This window comes from Grampus griseus (assembly GCF_964374135.1).
Source record: "Grampus griseus genome assembly, chromosome: 5".
Taxonomy (NCBI): Eukaryota; Metazoa; Chordata; class Mammalia; order Artiodactyla; family Delphinidae; genus Grampus; species Grampus griseus.
The window spans coordinates 1,138,832-1,160,538 of NC_138998.1; the positions used below are offsets into that span (position 1 = coordinate 1,138,832).

General features: G+C 36.2%; 1 protein-coding gene across 3 annotated transcripts in view; it reads left to right on the forward strand.

Moving 5' to 3' along the window:
• TOP2B (DNA topoisomerase II beta) overlaps positions 1–21,707 on the forward strand; it is a gene marked incomplete at its 5' end in the record, with an annotated part of 66,400 nt that overhangs the window by 19,196 nt on the left and 25,497 nt on the right. For 2 of the 3 annotated variants that reach the window (XM_082654896.1, XM_082654898.1), the window contains 14 exons: positions 1,475–1,645; positions 2,465–2,555; positions 3,894–3,957; positions 9,072–9,217; positions 10,058–10,155; positions 10,870–11,082; positions 14,488–14,661; positions 16,579–16,680; positions 16,763–16,900; positions 18,779–18,917; positions 19,233–19,390; positions 19,523–19,648; positions 20,579–20,689; positions 20,775–20,880. In XM_082654896.1, the coding sequence (XP_082511022.1) occupies positions 1,475–1,645; positions 2,465–2,555; positions 3,894–3,957; positions 9,072–9,217; positions 10,058–10,155; positions 10,870–11,082; positions 14,488–14,661; positions 16,579–16,680; positions 16,763–16,900; positions 18,779–18,917; positions 19,233–19,390; positions 19,523–19,648; positions 20,579–20,689; positions 20,775–20,880 (1,837 nt within the window). The remainder of the gene's footprint in view (positions 1–1,474; positions 1,646–2,464; positions 2,556–3,893; positions 3,958–9,071; positions 9,218–10,057; positions 10,156–10,869; positions 11,083–14,487; positions 14,662–16,578; positions 16,681–16,762; positions 16,901–18,778; positions 18,918–19,232; positions 19,391–19,522; positions 19,649–20,578; positions 20,690–20,774; positions 20,881–21,707) is intronic. The other variant, XM_082654897.1, reaches the window with a different exon arrangement.

A 21,707-nucleotide genomic window follows, 5' to 3' on the forward strand; every position in this document is an offset into this window, starting at 1 on the left:
GTTGCTACCAAAGTCCACCACCCCAATTTGGGATGATTCGTTGTCTATTTAGGTATTCCACAGATGCAGGGTAGATCAAGTTGATTGTGGAGATTTAATGCACTGCTTCTGAGGCTACTGGGAGAAATTTCCCTTTCTCTTCTTTGCACAGCTCCCGGGGTTCAGCTTTGGATTTGGCCCCGCCTCTGCATGCAGGTCACCTGAGGGTGGTCTGTTCTTTGCCCAGACAGGACGGGGTTAAAGGAGCAGCTAATTCGGGGGCTCTGGCTCATTCAGGCCGCGGGGAGGGAGGGGTGCGGATGGGGGGTGAGCCTGTGGCCTCAGAGGCCGGTGTGATGTTGCACCAGCCTGAGATGCGCCGCGCGTTCTCCCGGGGAAGTTGTCCCTGGATCCCGGGACCCTGGCAGTGCCGGGCTGCCTAGGCTCCCAGGAGGGGAGGTGTGGATAGTGACCTGTGCTCGCACACAGGCTTCTTGGTGGCGGCAGTAGCAGCCTTAGCGTCCCATGCCCATCTCTGGGGTCCGCGCTTATAGCCGTGGCTCGCGCCCGTCTCTGGAACTCGTTTAGGCAGTGCTCGGAATCCCCTCTCCTCGCGCACCCCAGAACAATGGTCTCTTGCCTCTTCGGCAGCTCCAGACCTTTTCCCAGACTCCCTCCCGCCTAGCTGTGGCACACTAGCCCCGTTCAGGCTGTGTTCACGCCGCCATCCCCAGTCCTCTCCCTGGGATCCCACTGAAGCCCGAGCCTCAGCTCCCAGCCCCGCCCGCCCCGGCGGGTGAGCAGATAAGCCTCTCGGGCTGGTGAGTGCCGGTCGGCATATGTCCCCTGTGCGGGAATCTCTCCACTTTGCCCCCCGCAGCCCTGTGGCTGTGCTCTCCTCAGTGGCTTCGAAGCTCCCTCTGCGCCACCCGCAGTCTCCACCCGCGAAGGGTCTTCTAGTGTGTGGAAACCTTTCCTCCTTCACGGCTCCCTCCCACTGGTGCAGGTCCCGTCCCTATTCTTTTGTCTCTGTTTATTCTTTTTTCTTTTGCCCTACCCAGGTACGTGGGGACTTTCTTGCCTTTTGGGAGGTCTGAGGTCTTCTGCCAGCGTTCAGTAGGTGTTCTGTAGGAGTTGTTCCACGTGTAGATGTATTTCTGGTGTATCTGTGGGGAGGAAGGTGATCTCCGCGTCTTACTCTTCCGCCATCTTGAAGCTCTTCCAATATTTCTTGATTGAATAGTTGTAGGCTGTTCTAGCTATTCTGGTAACTATGTATACCTACTTTTTGGGCTCAGTCAAAACTGCAGTTTCACACTATATTATAAAAGGTACTAGATTTTCAGTAAATAGACCTGTGTTCTCTTTAGAACTTAAAAATCAGAGCCTGAAAGATAATTTTGTTGTTAAAGAGAAAACCTATGTTATGTGTCCATATACATTTTAGTTTATCCCTTGGTAGGTTATTTAAATTTGATTTTTTGGTTAATTTTAGACTCTTTTTGATCAGAACAATGCTGCAAAAAAAGAAGAGTCAGAAACTGCAAACAAAAATGATTCTTCAAAGAAGTTGTCTGTTGAGAGAGTGTATCAGAAAAAGACACAACTTGAACATATTCTCCTTCGTCCTGATACGTACATTGGGTCGGTGGAGCCATTGACACAGGTAATTATTAAATTTTACTGAAATTAGATGTATATCTACTTTTTAATAAAATTTTGTAAGTATATGCTCTGTGAGTACACAATTTCATGTCTCTGGTAATAATAGAAAGTAGGGAGAGAGATCTAAGAGGTAGAAATGTCTTAATTTTTCACTAGAAATTAAAAAAACTGGGAGCTAAAAACTATCTGAGAAGTATAGAGACGTATAAAGTAAAATGGTGCTGTGTGAACTTTTTAAAGGTTCTGAAGTTCATGCTGTCGTTTATTTTAAATTCTAGAATTTATATATACACATTGATGACTGTTGTTTAATGCTTACTATGGACTTGGCTTATGCATAGCAATTTTTTTCTAGCAGTTAAATTTAAGTAAGTTGCTCAGACCTCTCAACTAGTGAGAGCTGGGATTCAAAGCTGGGTGTCTTTGACTCCAAAATCATGCTGCATTCATACTGTTTACTCTGTGCTACTTATACTACAGAAAAATATAATGTGTGAAGTAAAAGTGTAAAGTAAACATATTTTTTTTCCTATTTTACTTAAATACTGTTTCTAACAATTTTTGGTGCCTTATATTAAAGCTGACTTTATGTATGAGTAAGAACACAGACTTGATACAAAATGAACAATTTCTCAATTTTGAGGCTATTTAAATTGAAGATGAATACAGCAAGGTTGACTGCAGCTGAAGTAGTATGTTTTTCTACTTTGAAGATCTAAGTATTTACAGACTAAATGACAAATGTGGATTTATGCTTTGTAAAATTGATGTTAAATATTTTTTACTCCATAAGTTCTTTTGAATTTTTCTCTCATTGCAGCTCATGTGGGTGTATGATGAAGATGTAGGAATGAATTGCAGAGAGGTTACCTTTGTGCCGGGTTTATACAAGATCTTTGATGAAATTTTGGGTGAGTACTTGCTTAAGATTTAATGCATCTGTTTCTATTGATATCATTATAATGTCCCTATATATGTAAAACCAGACTTATAAATTTTAAAGGCATATCTCTGGTTTTTATGCTGAGTATAAATGTTCTTCAGAAAATCTGTATTACCTGCTGTAATATGTTCATATCTCTGGACGTCATGTCTTTGTGCTTTGGTTTGTTCATCTGTAAAATGCATGTGTTGTATTTGATCAGTAATCCCAGGGTCATTGTATGGTCCTGTATGTGCAGTCGTCTGGGGGCTGCTCACATCCCAGTCAACAGGAGAGGGCATGTTAAAAATATAGATTCCAGGGCCTGATCCATGCAGATTCAGTCGGTTTGAGTTGAGACACATAAAAATGGGTTTTTCACCAACACATTAGGTATTTCTATTGGACAACCAGGTTTAACAACCATTGTTCCAAATACCTCTGTCCATTCCAAATCACATGATTAGTTAAATCACAACGAAGTGTGGATACCTAATTGACTCCTAGGGCAGGCTTGCACTTTGGAAACGTTTTTAGCCAAGGATTTTCTATAGAGACTCATCAGTGCCACTTGAGGTTTCCTACCAGGGTTGTTTGGGTCTCTTGAAGCTTCTTTTGGTCTTTGGGAAAAGGATAGGAGAGTAAAACTGGTTACTTTCGTTTTCACTCTTTCACTGGTACTTTTCACTCTTGTCTGCCAACTATCCGCCAGTTTTACTTTTAGGTTACACAGTGTTTATCAGGAACATATTCCTTCTGTGATTGAAGTTCAGTTTGACAGCTAGCTAACCACTGAAGCTGTGGTTAATGTATGCAAGTATTATCAGTTATAGTTCATAGAATTTAAAACTTTGATTTCTAAGGATGCTAAAGAGTGCTTTTCTAATTCAAAAATAACTGGTTTCAGCTCAATCTGTCTGTAAAATCACTAGTTTATTGAAGGAGAGCAAGAGAAAGTAGTTATGTGTTGCCAAGATAAAATATAATTAAACTCAATACTTTACTTTTAGACCTGGATAGGGGTTTGTAAACTGCAGATGTTTGTTTTTACTTAATTTGTTTTTCAATATCATAGAATCATCCTCCCCCTTTGTTTTGTGGTAGAAGACATAACCGTAATTTGGTGTGATATAAAATTTAAGAATATTACTTGGAAAATCAGATTTTGTATTAGAAATTAGCAATATTATTTTCATTAACTATTACCATATGTAAATGTTTATATTAAGTAGTGATGCACATGTAGCTGTATGTTTATTTATGTATGTCCTTATATGTTTATTTATTATAACTATTTTATTACTTATCAAAATATTTAATTTTGTAGTTAATGCAGCTGACAATAAACAGAGGGATAAGAACATGACCTGTATTAAAGTTTCTATTGATCCGTAAGTATATTTCAAGTTTAATTTCTTATGCTAAGTTGTTTTATTCAGATGTTCAACTTCGAACATTCCTCAAAGGAATAATGCATACAGTTAGTACTCTTGAGTTTCTTGTTGCTTGAGACCTTGTTATTTTTGTCTCTTTTGGCCAGAATGCTACCCTCTTATAGTTTCCTCTGTCATTCATGATCTTTTTCTCCAAAGTATTCAGTACTTCCTTATGGGAGCACTTGGAGACCATTTTTCTCCCTCTTTGATGCTGTGGATACTGTTTCAGCTGCTAGAATAATCAATCTTTTCTTATTTTTGCTTTGGTACTCAAGGCTACGGGCTATTGTTAGTACTATTCCAGGTACATTATGGGTTAAATTTACTTTTTCATAACCAACATTTGGACTTTTCCATTTATAACATTTGTGAATTGGGAACTGCTGGTATTATAGAATATATATACCAGGTGCTTAGCTGATAACTACAGTGATATTTTTTTTGGAGGACTGAGGGGGAGTGAAAATAATAAAGTATTTCTAACTTAAAGCTTTATCCTGTTTTCACCAGGATGCTTTTGTGAGATATTATGTTACATTTATCCTTTATAGTTAGTAATTTAGCATGATTTTAACATGAAAATTTTCTTTAACATGAAAATTCAATAATTCAGTTATAGCCTTACTGTCAGTAATCTAATTTTAAGGACATGGTTAAGATAAATAATAAAAATATAGTTTATATTTGGTTATACCATGAAGTTGACTGTATCTTATATGAAAATATTACTACATAACTATATTGTTGAAGTTCTTGATTTTTTTTCTTCCTTTTTTTGTTTTTCATTTGCATCATTTCTATAACAAATAAATTGAGAATCTGTATGGTAAGATGCACAAGACACTTACAAGTTGCAACTTAGGCAGACATTTAAAAGGAAATTTTGGCTGTCAGGATTTCTTTTCTTCCATATTTAGGAAATTAGTTAAAAATGGTATCATTTATTATGTTTTAGGAGAGCTAGTAAGGAGTAACAGATGTTGAATTTTTGATATCTTTAAGCTTTTTTAAAAATCAGAACTGAAAGACTCTGAAAACTAAGGAAGAAGACCTTTTCTTAAATACATTCATGGTGAACATGGTTACGATGTTTGGTTCCTTTATCTTAATTGCTTTGACCACATTGATCCAATAATGTGGACTTTAAAAAAAAAGATTAGATAGAACCCCATCATAACAAAGTGATCAAGAAGTGAGCTATAAAACAGCTCTGTAGACCAAATAATGACTCTTGGTGGCAGGCTTTACTTTAAGTTTATTACAGATTTGGGACAAACTAGTGCCTTTATTGCTCTCTTTCTAACTCCCTTTTCATTTAGCAGACATTTTTGTGTGAGTATAAGAGTGTCATAGAATTATAACTAAATTTATTTGGTTCTTAATGGGAATCAGATAACAGTTTCTTTTTTCTTATTTATCTCTAAGTCATTTTAACTGCTTCTGCTGGAAAGTTCTTTTATTTCATACAAAATATGTATATAAAACAAAAATTCATAGTTGACTATTCCAAGGAAAAAAGGGTGAAGGTAGTATATTTTTCACCTCTCCTTTCCTATTTTACTTTTGTTTATAAATTATTGATGAGATTCTTGAATCTTTCTCCTGCTTTTAATTAAAATATATATTTTATACACACACATATTTAAAATTGCCAACAGACAACCATTTTGGGACATGTTGTTGATCCTTATATTTTATTATTTATTTATATTTGTTAATTTTGACAATAACATTTTGACTTTTGTGAATATTCTCCCATAAAATCATTCCTTATGTTTTTCCTTTACTACATATATTACAGAATTCATGCTACTTTTATTAAAATAAATTTTATTTCAGAGATGCAATTTTTGCTTAAGTTAGATTTCTAAATTAAGAAGTCATTTTAAAGCAGAATTCAGATGGGGAAAAGTGCCATTAGGCTGTTTATTTTATTGACCCATTTTTCTCTGCTGTCCATTTTTTATACTCTTTGGGTTTCATTCTTTTTAACATTTTTGTATAGCAGATTTTATTTTTCTTTGTGCATGTGTGTACATGAACTCTTTGTGTAAAAGAGAGGTTAAATTTTGATAGTTAATGGGTTAAGTGTAGAGGATACACAGCACAGTTTAGCTCTTATTCCTCTTTTGATAATACTCTGTGACGTGGGAATAAAATTTAAGTAAACAGCCATGGTTGTAAAAAAAAAACAAACAAAATAAAAGTAGGAATAGATTAGCAAGGAGTGCCATGCAGAATTTGGACAGCAATTCTAGAAAGAGAATTTGAAGCAGCTTCTTACAGGGGAGCTTAAAACCCATTAAATAGTATAACATAATGGTTAGTTGTTATTGAAACAACTTATTTGTTGGCATCTGTTTGATTAAAATCAAATAACTGTGGAAAGCACATTAACCAGGGTTCTGTTTCTCCAGCTTATGTATTTTTATTTATTCAGGGTTGAAACTTAAAGCTGTAGCTTTCAGTATACACACTCATACTGAAATATATGTACATATATGTATACATTTTTTAAAAATCGCCTTCTGTATACTATTTTGTATCTTTCAATTTTTATTTGACATACTGTGGGCAGCCTTCTTTATTAACTTATGTAGATCTACTTAATTCTTTTTAATGTTTCTAAGTATTTTATTATGTCAGTATGTCATCATTGTTTAACCTCTTTCCAGCTAATGAATATTGGATGTTTAGATTGTTTTCCAGGTTTGTTAGCTTTAATTATTTTGAAACTTTATTTATAGCTTATTCAAGGACATCATTCTTAATACTAATGTGAAGATTATTGATGGAGCAAAGAATATAGTTATAGAATTCTGAATCATTGTTTAGAGATTATAGAAATAAGTACCAGATCTAGGAAGTGAAATAGATTGAAATTTTGTAATAGGTGACTTTGATAGAAGATTTCAGTTTCATACTCACACAGGCTTATAGAATGTACTTGATATCAAGCCTCATTTTTTGAAACTGTGATGAAGATAACGCATTTACAAAGTGCCTTATTTTAATTATAGTACCACATGTACTAAGTAGGATGAAGAAATTTTAAGGGTTTTCTAATGAGTTTGTTGACTTTTTGTGTCATTCTGAGATGTTTAATATCTGTAATTTTCCATTCGTTTTCTTTCTTCATTTCCTTCAGAATTTTTCTCTATAGTTTTAAACTCCATGAAGTGTCTTGTTAAAAAAAAAAAAAAAAAGTGCTTAATAAGTTACAGGTTTTAAGCCCAAGCTAGGAACTATTTGGAAGTCTAAAAAAGTAATGCAATACACAGCCCTTTTTCTAAGGCCCACTATTTTGACATCTGCATTTAAAAGGACACACAAGGTAAAGTACAGTAGCTAATTTGAAACCATTACATACTTAAATATTCAGCTGTGTATTCTGTAGAGAGTGTTTACCCACAAGTGAGCTAACCTAATTATGTCCTGAGGTCTCTTGTAAATACTTTTCGATTTTTTTGCAAGTTTCAATGTAAGGAGGGTTGGGAAACGTTGTTTTAGGCTGGGTAAAAGGCTTGTGGGAGAACTGAAGTCGTAAATTGATCCTTGAAGTTAAGGTAAAATTTGGCTAGACAAAGAGGGAAAAGGTAGTGTAGGCAAGGGAAAGACCAGTAAACAAAGAAATGGAAGAATTGGGAATGAACATGGACAAGTAATAAAACTGACCTGCAGGAAAATAGGATGCATGTTGCAGAATAGTGGTAGTTCAGTTTGACTCTAAGTGATGATATGGATAATGGGCCTGGAACATGCAATATAGAAGACACTTAAACTACTGATGTGTCCTGGAGCAAACAGTAGTGTGAGGAAAGCTGTGGTATCAGAATACAGTTAAGGGGAGTGGCTAGCTCTGTGTTTTAGCAGTGTTGCAGTAACAGTATTTAAGGTGATGCTAATTTAGACTCCTATACTGGCATTTGGAATGAAGGAAGGTCGGATACTGCTGAAACGAATCTAATAGGACAAATTAATGTCTTGATGATTAAACGACTTTAGAGAATGATCAGGAGATATGAATAAAAATGATATCAAAATTTAAGTCTCCGCGATTCGGAGAGTTGAACCTATATTGTAGAGCGAGGGAAAGAAGATGATGTGTTGTTATTTTTTATTTTCTTTTTCTTCTAAAAATTTAATTAACTTCCTCCTGGATCTTTGATTTTCATTTTGGCTTTTATAACTTTTTTTTTAGTTGTAATAACTACTTCTAGTAACTCTAGAGAGATTAAGCTATGTATGTGTGAGTGAAACAGTGTGTCTAAGAATAATTGTGAATCAGATTGGCAAATGGTAGCTTTTTAAGGTAATTCTCAGTGAAGTGTGTTTCTTTGCACGTTTGGCTAAGTGGGTAAAGGCATCGTAATATATACTACCCTGAAGCGATAGGGTAGGCAAAATTTTCCATCAGGACTGTGGCCTACGTCAAGTTGCTGTTAACTGTAGGAACCTCTACTCCATACCATTTAGGACTAAAATGGATGGTTTTGTGCCTGAAAAACCTAAAAGACCTAAAATAGGTAATACTTAACATATTTTAAAACCATTAAGGTTAGTTTATAACAATGACTGCCACAATACAAACAACCCTCTAACATTTAGGCGGAGAATGGAGTACATTTCAGGCTGTTTTTCCCTTTCTGTCTGCCCTGCTCAGCAGTCAGGTAGGAAATAAAAATGGCCGTGGTCACTGGCCCTGCAGAGCCTGGGTTCACAGGTGGCTGACTGGTAGGGTGAAGCAGGAAGATCATGGCTAATATGTATGAAAAGAAAACGAAATTGATAGCTGGCTTGTTATAAAAGCTTCACTGCTTTTACTACTGAGAAGAGTTTCTTTTCCTGAGAAATTTTGCAGTATTACCTGCAGATCTTAATTTGAGTTATGACTCAGGGATAGAAATGTGTGTCCTCAGCAAGCATTTTCTTGGAAGACAAGTGAGTGTCTCCCAATTGGTAATGGCTGGCAAACTCAGGTTTATTCTGGGTTACATTACTTTTGATGTAAATTAATTGATATAGCTTATAACTATTTTAAGCTCTAAACTCTGCTTGTTTATTTACAGTGAATCTAACATCATAAGCATCTGGAATAATGGGAAAGGCATTCCGGTAGTAGAACACAAAGTAGAGAAAGTTTATGTTCCTGCATTAATTTTTGGACAGCTTTTAACATCCAGTAACTATGATGATGATGAGAAAAAAGTAACAGGTAAAGTCTGATTTAGGCTGATCAGAATTTTTATTGAAAAATATTGCCCTCTTACTATTTCTATATAAAATGTTACAGAAAAGGAAATCTGTATAGTTTTATTATGAGAAAATCCTTTTCAGAGTTAATATATAAAAAACTATCATGTTTAATTGTTTCCTTGGTTATAGTCTGATAGAGACTTAACTCTCGTAGTACACTGACTTCTGCTAGAACTCCTGGAGCTCTAACCTGGCTAACGGTTTGGGTTTTGAATTAGAGTCCTGATGAAAATAAGATGTGTATGATTCCTGTTTATGTGAATTTGTTTTTACATAAGCACCATGTCTTTTGGTATCAATTAAATTGCTTTTAAACTGATTTCTTTAAGAGAGTCAAGATTGAAAGCCTAGACCCTATGAATAGAGTTGAAAGTGCTTTGACCAAAACCAGATGTTTTTCTACTTATTTACATTTCCTAAGTAGATTGATAATTTTTTTTCAAAACCAAGGCTCTAGGAAGTTATATAGATTAAAATTTTGTAATAGAGAAGTAACTTTGATAGAAAGCTCAGATTTCATACATAGACTTACTGAATTATAGGAGATAAAAAGCTTAATGTTTTTGAAGTTGTGATGAAGATAATCTACAAAATGCATATTTTAATTTTACTATATGTGCTAAACCTTAATTTTATTTTTCTTTAAATGAAAAATCTAAATATACTTTGCATTGTCATCAATTGATTATTTCAATAAGTGGAAACTGTTTTGCAACAGACCTGCTGTATGGTAGGTGAGTTAACAAAGTTTCTTTAAAGTCATTGTCATTAAACCTTTCACATTTAATTGTTTTTACAGGTGGTCGCAATGGTTATGGTGCAAAACTTTGTAATATTTTCAGTACAAAGTTTACAGTAGAAACTGCTTGCAAAGAATACAAACATAGTTTTAAGCAGGTATGATAGAAATGTGCCTGATTTTTTTTTTTTTAAATAATCATGTTTGTTGCTTTGCCAAGATAACAGACCTTAGGTAAATTGCAGTGATACCCATATAACTTGTTTTTAAAGCATTAAGCAAGTAATCAGAGTAAAAAGACTTCAGAATGCCTGGGATATTTTACATAAACCTATCTTTCTCCTATTCCTTTAAAACAAACGCTTTACTTAACAGACTTTTCCTTTAACCTATTTAAGCACTAGGGAAAATATCCTGACCCTCACAGGCAGATTGAAATACATCTGCTTAGCATGTTTGAAAAATTCCTTGTTGATTTGTCAAATTTACATTTCAAAATTTTATATTTCACTTTTGTAGACCTTTGAAAATAGTTTGAAATTTTACATAGGCTAAAATAATTTTGTCAGGAAAAGCATCATATCTTTTTATTTTTGTAAAATTCTGTATGGTCATGTTGAAGAATTTGAAAGATGTTTTAACTAACAATGTATAAAGTTGTGCAGTTTATTTTGCTTATTTTCAGCATGAGGTTATAATAGTAGTATTTAAAATTTTCTCATTTATAATATCAGTTTCAAGAATTTGGTTTGCTGTGAAGCTGGAAAACGGATATAGTTATGGTAAATGAGTGTTATCTCATTAGCTGAGTCTTTATGTATTATCAAATATAGAAGCATTATAGAAACATTTGAATATTTTTTCTTTTACAGACATGGATGAATAATATGATGAAGACTTCTGAAGCCAAAATTAAACATTTTGATGGTGAAGATTACACATGCATAACATTCCAACCAGATCTGTCCAAGTTTAAGATGGAGAAACTTGACAAGGACATTGTGGCTCTCATGACCAGAAGAGCTTACGATTTGGCTGGTTCGTGCAAAGGAGTCAAGGTTATGTTTAATGGAAAGAAATTGCCTGTAAGTGTCTTCTAAAATAGTTAATGCTTTGTTAATTCGTAGACAGCTTATAGTTAGATCTTGCTTTTCAAATCTAATCTGTTAATCTCTTTTGACCAGTGTGTTTAGATGATTCACATTTAAAGTGATTATTGATACATTTGGATTAAAATTTACCATCTTGCTATTTATTCATTGTATTTGTTTGTTTCTTATTTCCCTGTATCCTGCCTTCTCTGGTTTTAATTGAGCTTTTTTTTTTTACGATTCCATTTTATCTCCTCTATTTACTTGTTATTATACCTGTTTTTAAAATGTTTTTAGTGGTTGCCCTAGGGTTTATAATACACAGTTGTGAATGGTTTGAGTCCACCTTCAAATAATTTATCACTTCATGTGTAGTGAAAGGACTTTACTTTTTCATGGAAAGGCATTTTATTTTAAATATAGAAGTGTGTACATGTCAATCCCAAACTCCCTGACTATCCCTCCCTCCACCTTTCCCCCGCTGGTAACCACAAGTTTGTTCTCTAAGTCTGTGAGTCTGTTTCTGTTTTGTAAATATGTTCGTTTGTATCATCTTTTTAGATTCCACATATAAGTGATATCATATGATATTTGTCTTTCTCTGTCTGACTTCACTTTTATGATAATCTCTAGGGCCATCCACTTTGCTGCAAATGGCATTATTTCATTATGGCTGAGTAGTATTCTATTGTATACATGTACCACATCTTCTTTATCCATTCACCTGTCGATGGACTTGTTTCCATGTCTTGCTGTTGTGAATAGTGCTGCTGTGAACATAGGGGTGTGTGTATCCCATGTGTAGTGGAGGGACTTTATAACAGTACATCATACATTTCACTTTTACATGTGCTATAAACAACAGAAGAAGAAAGAGAATGAGGTGGAAGAAATGTTTGAAGAAATGATGGCAGAAATGTTTCCACAACTAGTGATGTTGTTAATGCTTTAAGCAGTCAGTTATCTTTTAGAGTAATTAAAAATACAATAAAGATTATATTTTACCTTCATTTATTCCATTTCCAGTGCTGTTAATTTCTTCGTGTAGATCTAAGTTTTTGATCTTAATCATATTCCTTCTGCCTGGAGATTTTCCTTTAATATTTATTTTCTGTAGAATAGGTATGCTGGCAATAGATTCCCTCAGTTTATGTTACCCTCAGAAAGACTGAGAGAGTCTTTCTTTTCCCTCACTCCAAAGGATACAAAGTTTCACTGAATGTAGAATTATGGGTTGATAGTTTAATTTTTTCAATACTTTAAAAATGTCACTCCGTTGTCTTCTTGCTTGCATGGTTTCTACTGTAGTTCATGTCCTTCTTCCTCGGTAAAGTGTTTGTTTTTCCTCCGGCTGCCTTGAAGATTTTCTGTTTGTCTTTGGTTTTTGAGTATGCTATGCTTAGGTATATCTATGGTTTTTTGTGTTGGTTGGTTGGTTTTTTTGGTGGTGTTTTTTGGTTTTCTTGGTACGTAGTCTCTCTGGTGTTTTCTGAGCTTCTTGGATCTATTGTTTGGAGTCTGTCACTAATTTTGGAAAATTTTTGGCTGTTACTTCTTCAAATATTTCTTACATGCTTTTCTTTCTTTTCCTTTTGGTGTTCCAATTATGCATATATTGTAGGGTCCCAAGCTCTTGGACGTTTTGCTCTGCTTTATTCACTCTCTTTGTGTTTTAGTTTAATTTCTATTGCTCTATTTTCAAGTTCATTGATCTCTTTCCTCTACTGTTTCAAGTCTTTTGCTGAGCCTGCCAAAGGCATTCTTCTTGTCTTCTGCTGTGTTTGATTTCTAGGATTTCCAACTGATTCATTCTTAAAGCTTCTGTCTCTGCTGAAGTTACATATTGTCTGCCTTTTCCACTAGAGATTAACAGATTAGCCATAGTTATTTTAAATGTCTTATCTGATAGTTAAAACATCCGTGACACATCTAAGTCTGGTTCTGATGATTGCTTTGTCTTTTCAGACTGTGTTTTTTTCTTGCCTTTTGGCATGCCTTGTAAGATTCTGCTGAAAATCAGCAATGTTGTATAGGGTAATAGATACGGAGTACCTAGGCTTTAGTGTGAGGGTTTATGTTAATCTGGACAGAGATTGGGCCGTATTTGCAGTCTGTTGTTGCTATGGGCACCAGATACTTTAGATTGTTTTTTGTCCCTTCTTTTCGCTTTGGGCCTTCCCTTGGAGCTGCCCCTCAAGGAGGGTCTGTCTCGTGTTGCTCTCCCAGCTGAGAACCACTGTTGTTATCGGAGGCCTGCTAGCCTGGTTGTAGGTTGTGGAGACCCCCACGTCTGACTAAGTCTCCGGCTTCAGAGCACACAGTGAACCCGTGTCTCAGGGGTCTGGCATTCACAAGAGTGTCTGCCCCTCCGTTGGAGGTGGGGATTGTCCTTTTGTCCTCTGTTCTCTTGCCCTAGTTGCAGCAGGTAACCGCCAGTGTTCTCATTCAGTATCCTTTAGGCTCCCTGCCCTGCGGAATAAGCCTTTTAAAAATGTAAACTTAAATGAGATGGGGGTGAGGTGGGGTGGCCCGGGGCAGAATTACTTCATCCCAGCTGCAGTGATACTTCACCACGGCTTTCCAGCCCTGGAGTTGCTAATTGGCTCTATGGCCTTGCCCCCTGTGGATTAAGGGGTTTTTTGCTGTTGTTGTTGTTTGTTTTTCTTTTTGATAAGGGAGATGGGTCTGGGTGGGATTCCCAGTGGCTGCTCTTCTCCCCCAGCTGGCCCCATGGGGGGAACTTGTTCTAGATTCTCTCTGATCTGCCCTGTGAAAACCTACTCTACGGTTCCTGGAAAAGAGTAGGAACCCTTTGACCACAGCCCTCAAGTTCTTCACACACTCACGCAGGTCCACATGTGTCCTGTAGCAGTTAATCAGAAACTCTGGCTTAAGGCTCCTGTGGGCTTATATAACCAAGTAGCTTCTGTCCCAGTTAAGCAAAAGGCTTAGGTTCTGTGTCTCCCTACAGACACCTGTCTGTCTTCAGACTTAGGATGGCCAGCTGTCCTGTGATCCCAAGCTTTTGAAGATACATAAAAAATTTGTCACCTGACCAGCTGTTTTCTTGTAAGGGAGAAGAAAACTTCTTCTTTGTCCTCTACATGTCAACTCAAACTGGAGGTCTACTTGGTCATTTTAAAAATTTAAACTTTTGAAAAATTTTATAATAATTTACCTGTCCAGCTGTCCCTTCATAACCTCTCTTTGTCAAGTACATACGGAAATGAATTCCTTTTTAAAGGGCAGAAATCAAGGAGTAGAATAAGGTTGGGATCTGCAGATTGAGAGGTGTTGTGAATGAGGGGAAATGAGAGTATGAGTACCTGTTGGCATTCACCTAGTTCAGCTGCCAGTAGGAGAGAAATTGTTTCTTGTTTTTGTTTTCCAAATTATTAGGTAAATGGATTTCGCAGTTATGTAGATCTTTATGTGAAAGACAAGTTGGATGAAACTGGAGTGGCCCTAAAAGTTATTCATGAACTTGCAAATGAAAGATGGGATGTTTGTCTCACACTGAGTGAAAAAGGATTCCAGCAAATCAGCTTTGTAAATAGCATTGCAACAACAAAAGTAAGTACACTAATTCTGTTTCCAAGTCAGTGGTAGAACAGTGCTTCATTCAAAACAATAAAATAAACAACAAAAACAAAAAATACCCAAATCTGCTTTTGTGAAATCAAAATTGACTTATGAAAAGAAAAGCTTATTTTCTATGAAATAGCTGTCTTATAGTTTAAACATATAAGTTTATATGATTAAACATATAAGTTTATATAAGTTTATATGATTAGTGTTGATAATTGAATACATTTATATTTTATGACATTTAGAATGATAAATTCCTTATTCTGTGTTCTCTGAGTTTTGAGTGTAAAAGAACAAATAATAGGGGATGAGTCTGTTTTGGTGTCAGATTGTGAAATGTGTTAGCTGCCATTCTGAGGAGTTTGAACCCCTTTCTGTAGGCTTTTAAATTTCCAAATCAAATGAAATTCTTCTCATCTATAAGCATTTATCCATTGACCATAGTAAAATATTAGGCACGACAAGTGTGTATTTTAGAATAAGCTAACGCAGTGATCTGTCACTTTGTCACTCTTGTTCAAGTTTGAACTTATTTTTTTTATTTTCTATTTTTTTTATAATCTAGCATCACTTTCTCCAGTCAACAGAAATCTGTATCAGATATGATTGCATTTTGTTATGTGTAACAGAAACCTAGTATACAGTGGTTTGTAAACATGTAAAGGTTTTATTCTTCCTCGTATGACTGGGGACTGATGGTAGGCAGTGTTAGTCTGGTTCGGTGCCTCCAGAGTGTCATCAGGGACCTATGCTCTTCCTGGCTTACTCTTCTGCCACCCTTAGCATTTGGCTTTCGTTCTCATGCTGCACCCTTCCAAATTCTAGGGAGAGGGAATGAGTTTGGGCAAATGCATATGCCAACTAGAGCCTCTCCCCTTTGATCAAGAATGCAGTAGTTTTGGGGCTTCCCTGGTGGTGCAGTGGTTGAGAGTCTGCCTGCCAATGCAGGGGACACGGGTTCGTGCCCCGGTCTGGGAGGATCCCACATGCCACAGAGTGGCTGGGCCCCATGAGCCTTGGCCGCTGAGCCTGTGCGTCCGGAGCCTGTGCTCCGCAGCGGGAGTGGCCACAACAGTGAGAGGCCTGCGTACCGCAAAAAAAAAAAAAAAAAAGAAAGAAAGAATGCAATAGTTTTTCTGGAAGCCCCATCCAGTAGACCTCTGCTAGCATCTCTGGCTAGAACTGGGTCAAGTGGCTACCTCTAGCTGCGAGGAAGTCTAGATTGGTGAATATTTTTAATTGGGTATGTTGCCAGTTAAAAACAAACAAATTGGGGTTTGTCAGTAAGGTAAAAGGAGAGAATGGATATTGAATGGACAACTGTCAATGGCTGCCATGGCCCCTAAGTGTCAGTCTTGTGAGTGTTACTGCCACCACCAGGCCAGTGTTTATTCTCACTTCCATGTTTCTTTTTTTTTTTTTTTTTTTTTTTATGGTATGTGGGCCTCTCACTGTTGTGGCCTCTCCCGTTGCAGAGCACAGGCTCTGAACGCGCAGGCTCAGTAGCCGTGGCTTACGGGCCCAGCCGCTCCGCGGCACGTGGGATCTTCCCGGACTGGGTCACGAACCCATGTCCCCTGCATCGGCAGGCGGACTCTCAACCACTGCGCCACCAGGGAAGCCCTCCACGTTTCTTTTTATGCGATTGCTTTCACTTTGTATGGAGTCTTATGGAGTTGCTAATTGGCTCTGTGGCCAAAAAGACTTTATTTTTTAAATCCCAACTCTGGCATTCTGAGGCTCATCTTAACTCTTTGGAAAATAGGGTTAATAATATAGTCATACTGAATTCACAAAGTTGTGGTGAAGATTAAACACTGATTCTAGAAAAAAATGAACATGTAACTATTTTGCTACCTTAACTATAGAAGATTTTGGATTCTATTTTTTTTCCGTCTTCAGGGTGGACGGCATGTGGATTATGTAGTAGACCAAGTTGTTGGTAAACTGATTGAAGTAGTTAAGAAAAAGAACAAAGCTGGTGTGTCAGTGAAACCATTTCAAGTAAGTGATGTTTTATATATTCTGTTGAATTATTAAATAATATCAGTTCTGATATTAACCTTTTTTGATATGTTTTCAACAGGTAAAAAACCATATATGGGTTTTTATTAACTGCCTTATCGAAAATCCAAGTTTTGATTCTCAGACTAAGGAAAACATGACTTTGCAGCCCAAAAGTTTTGGATCCAAATGCCAACTGTCAGAAAAGTTTTTTAAAGCAGTGAGTAAAATCTGTATTATTTTTCAGTGTTTTTTATTTTGTTTTTTTATTGAGAGTTGTTTAAGTAGTTTTCTTGATTTATTCTAAATCATTCTAATTATTTAGATTAGTTTCTTTCTTATATTAATTGTGGGTACAGGCATACTTATACTAAAAACTGGTATGCTTGATTCTGAAAACTTCAGAGGGTAGATAGACACAGTTTCATAAAGCAGTCGATTATTTCGCCAAGCATTAAAGTGGGGACTCATGTAACTAATTGTGTTTTTAGCTTCGCATTGTCCTTTATAAAGACAGATTTGCCTCTAAAAAGTGTACAGGTCCTTATAGGACTCCTGATTTCATCCTTTCTACTTACTTCAAATTCATATACTGATTTTTACCTTTATGTAGTTTTTTAAAAAAAATTTTGGTAACATATGCATAACAAAATTTACCATATTTTATATATTTTAAAATTTCATTTTACTTTGTGCATATTTATTTAGGCTGCCTTAGCTTTTCTGAAACAAGGTGAGAGTATAAATAAATAATAAATCTTCTATTTATAACTGAGCCTTGTGGCTGCTAATAATTTCTCATAGCCTCTTATGTATCAGCAAGATTTGCCTCAGTTCTCTTGTTCACCAGGACCATCAAACATATATTAAATGATCATATCTAAAATGCCCTTAAATATGTTTGCCCTGGGAATGTAAAGATGAATAAATTACAGCCCCTCCTCTTTGGAAGTTAATAGTTTTTTGGAGGAGTATCATGTAATTGCAGTAGAACTAATATTTTTATCAAATTCTGGTATTGGAATTTCAAAGGTAGGGTCTTACAAACAAAAAGAAAAGTTGTTTTTTAGGTTTTAGTTAAAGGCCTGTAGAATAGTACTGTTGGGTCTAAGCATGATGAATTCTGAATACAGAGGACCCAGTGTTAATGAGAGCCCAAATTTCTGCCCTCATCAGCACTTGTCATTTGAGTTCAGATTTTACACGTTTTCATTTTTGGCAGAGAAAGTTTAGATTTGACAACATAGTTCACTTCTTTTTATATCTGAAACATTCCAGAAGACTGTTTCATACACCTAAAATCATACTACCCAGGTTGATGAAAAATAAATAACTCCAACTTTGTTTGGAGGCGCTTTACTTTTTCTTGTGGGGAGGTTGGGGGGAGGTTTGACATCTTGTCACACATTAATTCACTGCAGAATGACACATATGTAATGTTGAAATCCTTAGTACCAAACTTCTAAAAAATAAGGACTATTCATAAGGTTTTTTTTGTTTTGTTTTTGTTTTTTTGGCCACTTCATGAGGCACGCGGGATCTTAGTTCCCCGACCAGGGATTGAACCCGTGCCCCCTGCAGTGGAAGCACAGAGTCCCAACCACTGGACCACCAGGGAATTTCCCATAAGATCTTGAGTTTATCCTAATATTCCCTTCATGTTAATATTTCTTTGTCATAGGGAATTCAAGATTCACATTTTTGTGTTGAGGGACATCAAAAATGTCAGTGTCTAAAATTTCCCAGGTAGTAAATTCAAAGGTGGATCAGCTTTTACTGTGTTAATTTTCACAAAACTAACTTGTAACAAAAGCTATGTGTATTTCTTATGGAGTTTATTGTAATAGAACCTTTTTCATATGAAGTAAGGTCGACCTTCTTTTCATGTGTTTACATTTCAGTACAATAGGTCATTGTGAATAGCTGCCTGAGTTGTTTTTACTGTAGTTAGAATAATATTTACCAGCATATATCACAATTATTATCATCACTACTATTGTTTTGCCTTATAACTGCACAGATTCCAAGTATTACACTAATTTTAGCTAAGTGTATAAACTTCTGGCTTGCTTGTATATTATTACTCTTTGATTTTTAGGCCTCTAACTGTGGCATTGTGGAAAGTATCCTGAACTGGGTGAAATTTAAGGCTCAGACGCAGCTGAACAAGAAGTGTTCATCAGTAAAGTACAGTAAAATCAAAGGTATTCCCAAACTGGACGATGCTAATGATGCTGGTAAGGTTCAGATTTTTTTTTTAGATTTTAAGTTTGTGTTTATTCAGTTAGAGACTGTTTTAACTTTCCACATATAGAGCATAGGGTTCTAAGTTCAGAGTATGGTTTTACTTCACTAAAACTGCCATATGTACCACAGATTACTAATTTTCGGGGGGCCGGAGTTCCATAAAATGCACTTAATTTTTAAGTTACCCTGAGCATGGTGTAAGATGCTCTTACAGCGCTCCGTGGTCACTGCGATCATCAGTCTCTCGGCTCCGCGCTGTCATGGGCGGACTCGAGAACTTTGGAATGTGTGTCCTCTGCCCCCAGGTGGCAGGCACTCCCTGGAGTGCACGCTGATACTGACGGAAGGGGACTCTGCTAAGTCGCTGGCCGTGTCCGGACTGGGCGTGATTGGGAGGGACAGGTACGGGGTCTTCCCCCTCAGGGGCAAGATCCTCAACGTGCGGGAGGCCTCTCACAAGCAGGTGCGTATCTGCGCCCGTGCCCGCGGCACTTGAGTGCCTCGCTAGCACTGTGAACTTTATGCGTCCCTGCGACTCACCTTTGGTCTCTGGAGACACTCTAAAACACTTTCCATCCTTTTCATGTTTGCACAGATCATGGAGAATGCAGAAATAAACAATATCATTAAGATAGTTGGTCTACAATACAAGAAAAGTTATGATGATGCAGAATCGCTGAAAACCTTACGCTATGGGAAGATTATGATTATGACTGATCAGGTTAGTTTAAAAGTTGCCACATATTAAAACATATCTTTTTCAGAATGTCCTTTTGATATTTGTTTCATGAAATTTGTCCCAAGATGGTAGACGCGGAAGTGATTGTGTTTACATCCGGGGGAAGATACTGTTTAATGGCACAGTTTGTGTGAAGCACATTCTACATTATCTAATTTATGGTAACCACCTCTTTGGTTAGGTATTTTAAAAATATTTTTAAATGCAACAAGTATGGGAAGAGTAGAACACACTGTAGTATTATGGGGTTGAAGCCCACCTATCTATAAGCAGGAAGGAAATGGTGAAATTTACAAGAAAGATTAATCAATAGGATAATGGCTAATATTTGTATATGATGGCATAATTTGGCATGCACAAGAAAAGTGGAGGACCTGAATAGTGAAATGGTAGTAATTAGGAAAGAAGTAGAAAATTGAAAAGGAAGAATTCCACATGCATCCAACTGCTTGTCTCTTACATCCTCTAATTGAAAGGATTTTGAGAGAAAATATTCAATGAGCAGCTGCTGTATAGTTTTAAGCAGAAATTTATCAGTTTTTATGTTAAGAGAAGACTTGTGAATACCTGTACTCCATGGATTTCTCCTTCCAGTGAAGTAGCATTATAACCCTGTTTCATTAATTTCCATCTTTAAATCATTCTTTTAGTGAAATCTGGGCAAACTATTAAAAAAAATGGTAGCAAATTTAATGACAGAAAGATTTAGTCTGTCACTTTGCTATATTCTTTATTTGAATTTTAAGAAAAAAATTCTTTACGGTGATCATCCAAAGAATGTTTTGTAAAGCACAGTTGTAAAATTTGAATGGAATTTTGCCTCATTGCTGCATTCATACATCTAAAAATTTGGTTTTGTAAGTAATTATATTTCATAAGTTATTATAGCACTCTTTACTAACATTTATTTAGGATCAAGATGGTTCTCACATAAAAGGCCTGCTTATTAATTTCATCCATCACAATTGGCCATCACTTTTGAAGCATGGTTTTCTTGAAGAGTTCATTACTCCTATCGTAAAGGTACTATTTACATTAATATACTTTTATACTGTTGTCTTAAACAGTAGCAGAAAATCTAATTTTTTTTTTTAATTATTCATTTAAGGCTAGCAAAAATAAGCAGGAACTTTCCTTCTATAGTATTCCTGAATTTGATGAGTGGAAAAAACATATAGAAAACCAGAAAGCCTGGAAAATAAAATACTACAAAGGTTTGTATTCTAAAACACTTAAATTTTGTGAAGTTACTACTGACGTAAATTTATTTTTATGAGAGCATTGTAAAATATTTTGAGAGTTTGTCTCTTTTAGCTTTTAGAAACAGCTATGGCTGATTTTTAAAGAATTGTTAGGGGACTTCCCTGGTGGCGCAGTGGTTGAGAGTCCGCCTGCCGGTGCAGGGGACACGGGTTCGTGCCCCGGTCCGGGAAGATCCCACATGCCGCGGAGCGGCTGGGCCCGTGAGCCATGGCCGCTGAGCCTGCGCGTCCGGAGCCTGTGCTGTGCAACGGGAGAGGCCACAACAGTGAGAGGCCCACGTACTGCAAAAAAAAAAATTGTTAGGGAAAATTTTATGTAAGTAGAGAGAGTGGTATAATGGGCTTCCCCGTGTTCTTAAACAGTCACCATTCTGCAGCCAATCTTGTTTCATCTGAACTCTTGTCATTGCCACCCCATTAGTTTGAAATAACTTCCAAGCATTAATTATATCTATACTACTTTAGTATGTATCTCTAAGAGAATTTTTTTTATTGTCCATAATACCATTATCATACTTTTCTTTAATAACCTTAAATATTCAATCCAGGTTAAAATTCTCCTGATTGTATTAAAATGTTCATTTTTATAGTTTTTATTTTTTTATTTTTTTTGAATCAGGATCCAAACAAGGCCCACACATTGGTTTTGGTTGATAAGTCTATTTAATCTTAATACATTACTTCTCTTTTCATTTTTTTCTTGTAATTTATTTGTTCAAAAAGTTGGATTGTTTGTCTTGTGTAATTTCCCATATTCTGGATATTGCTCATTATCCCCA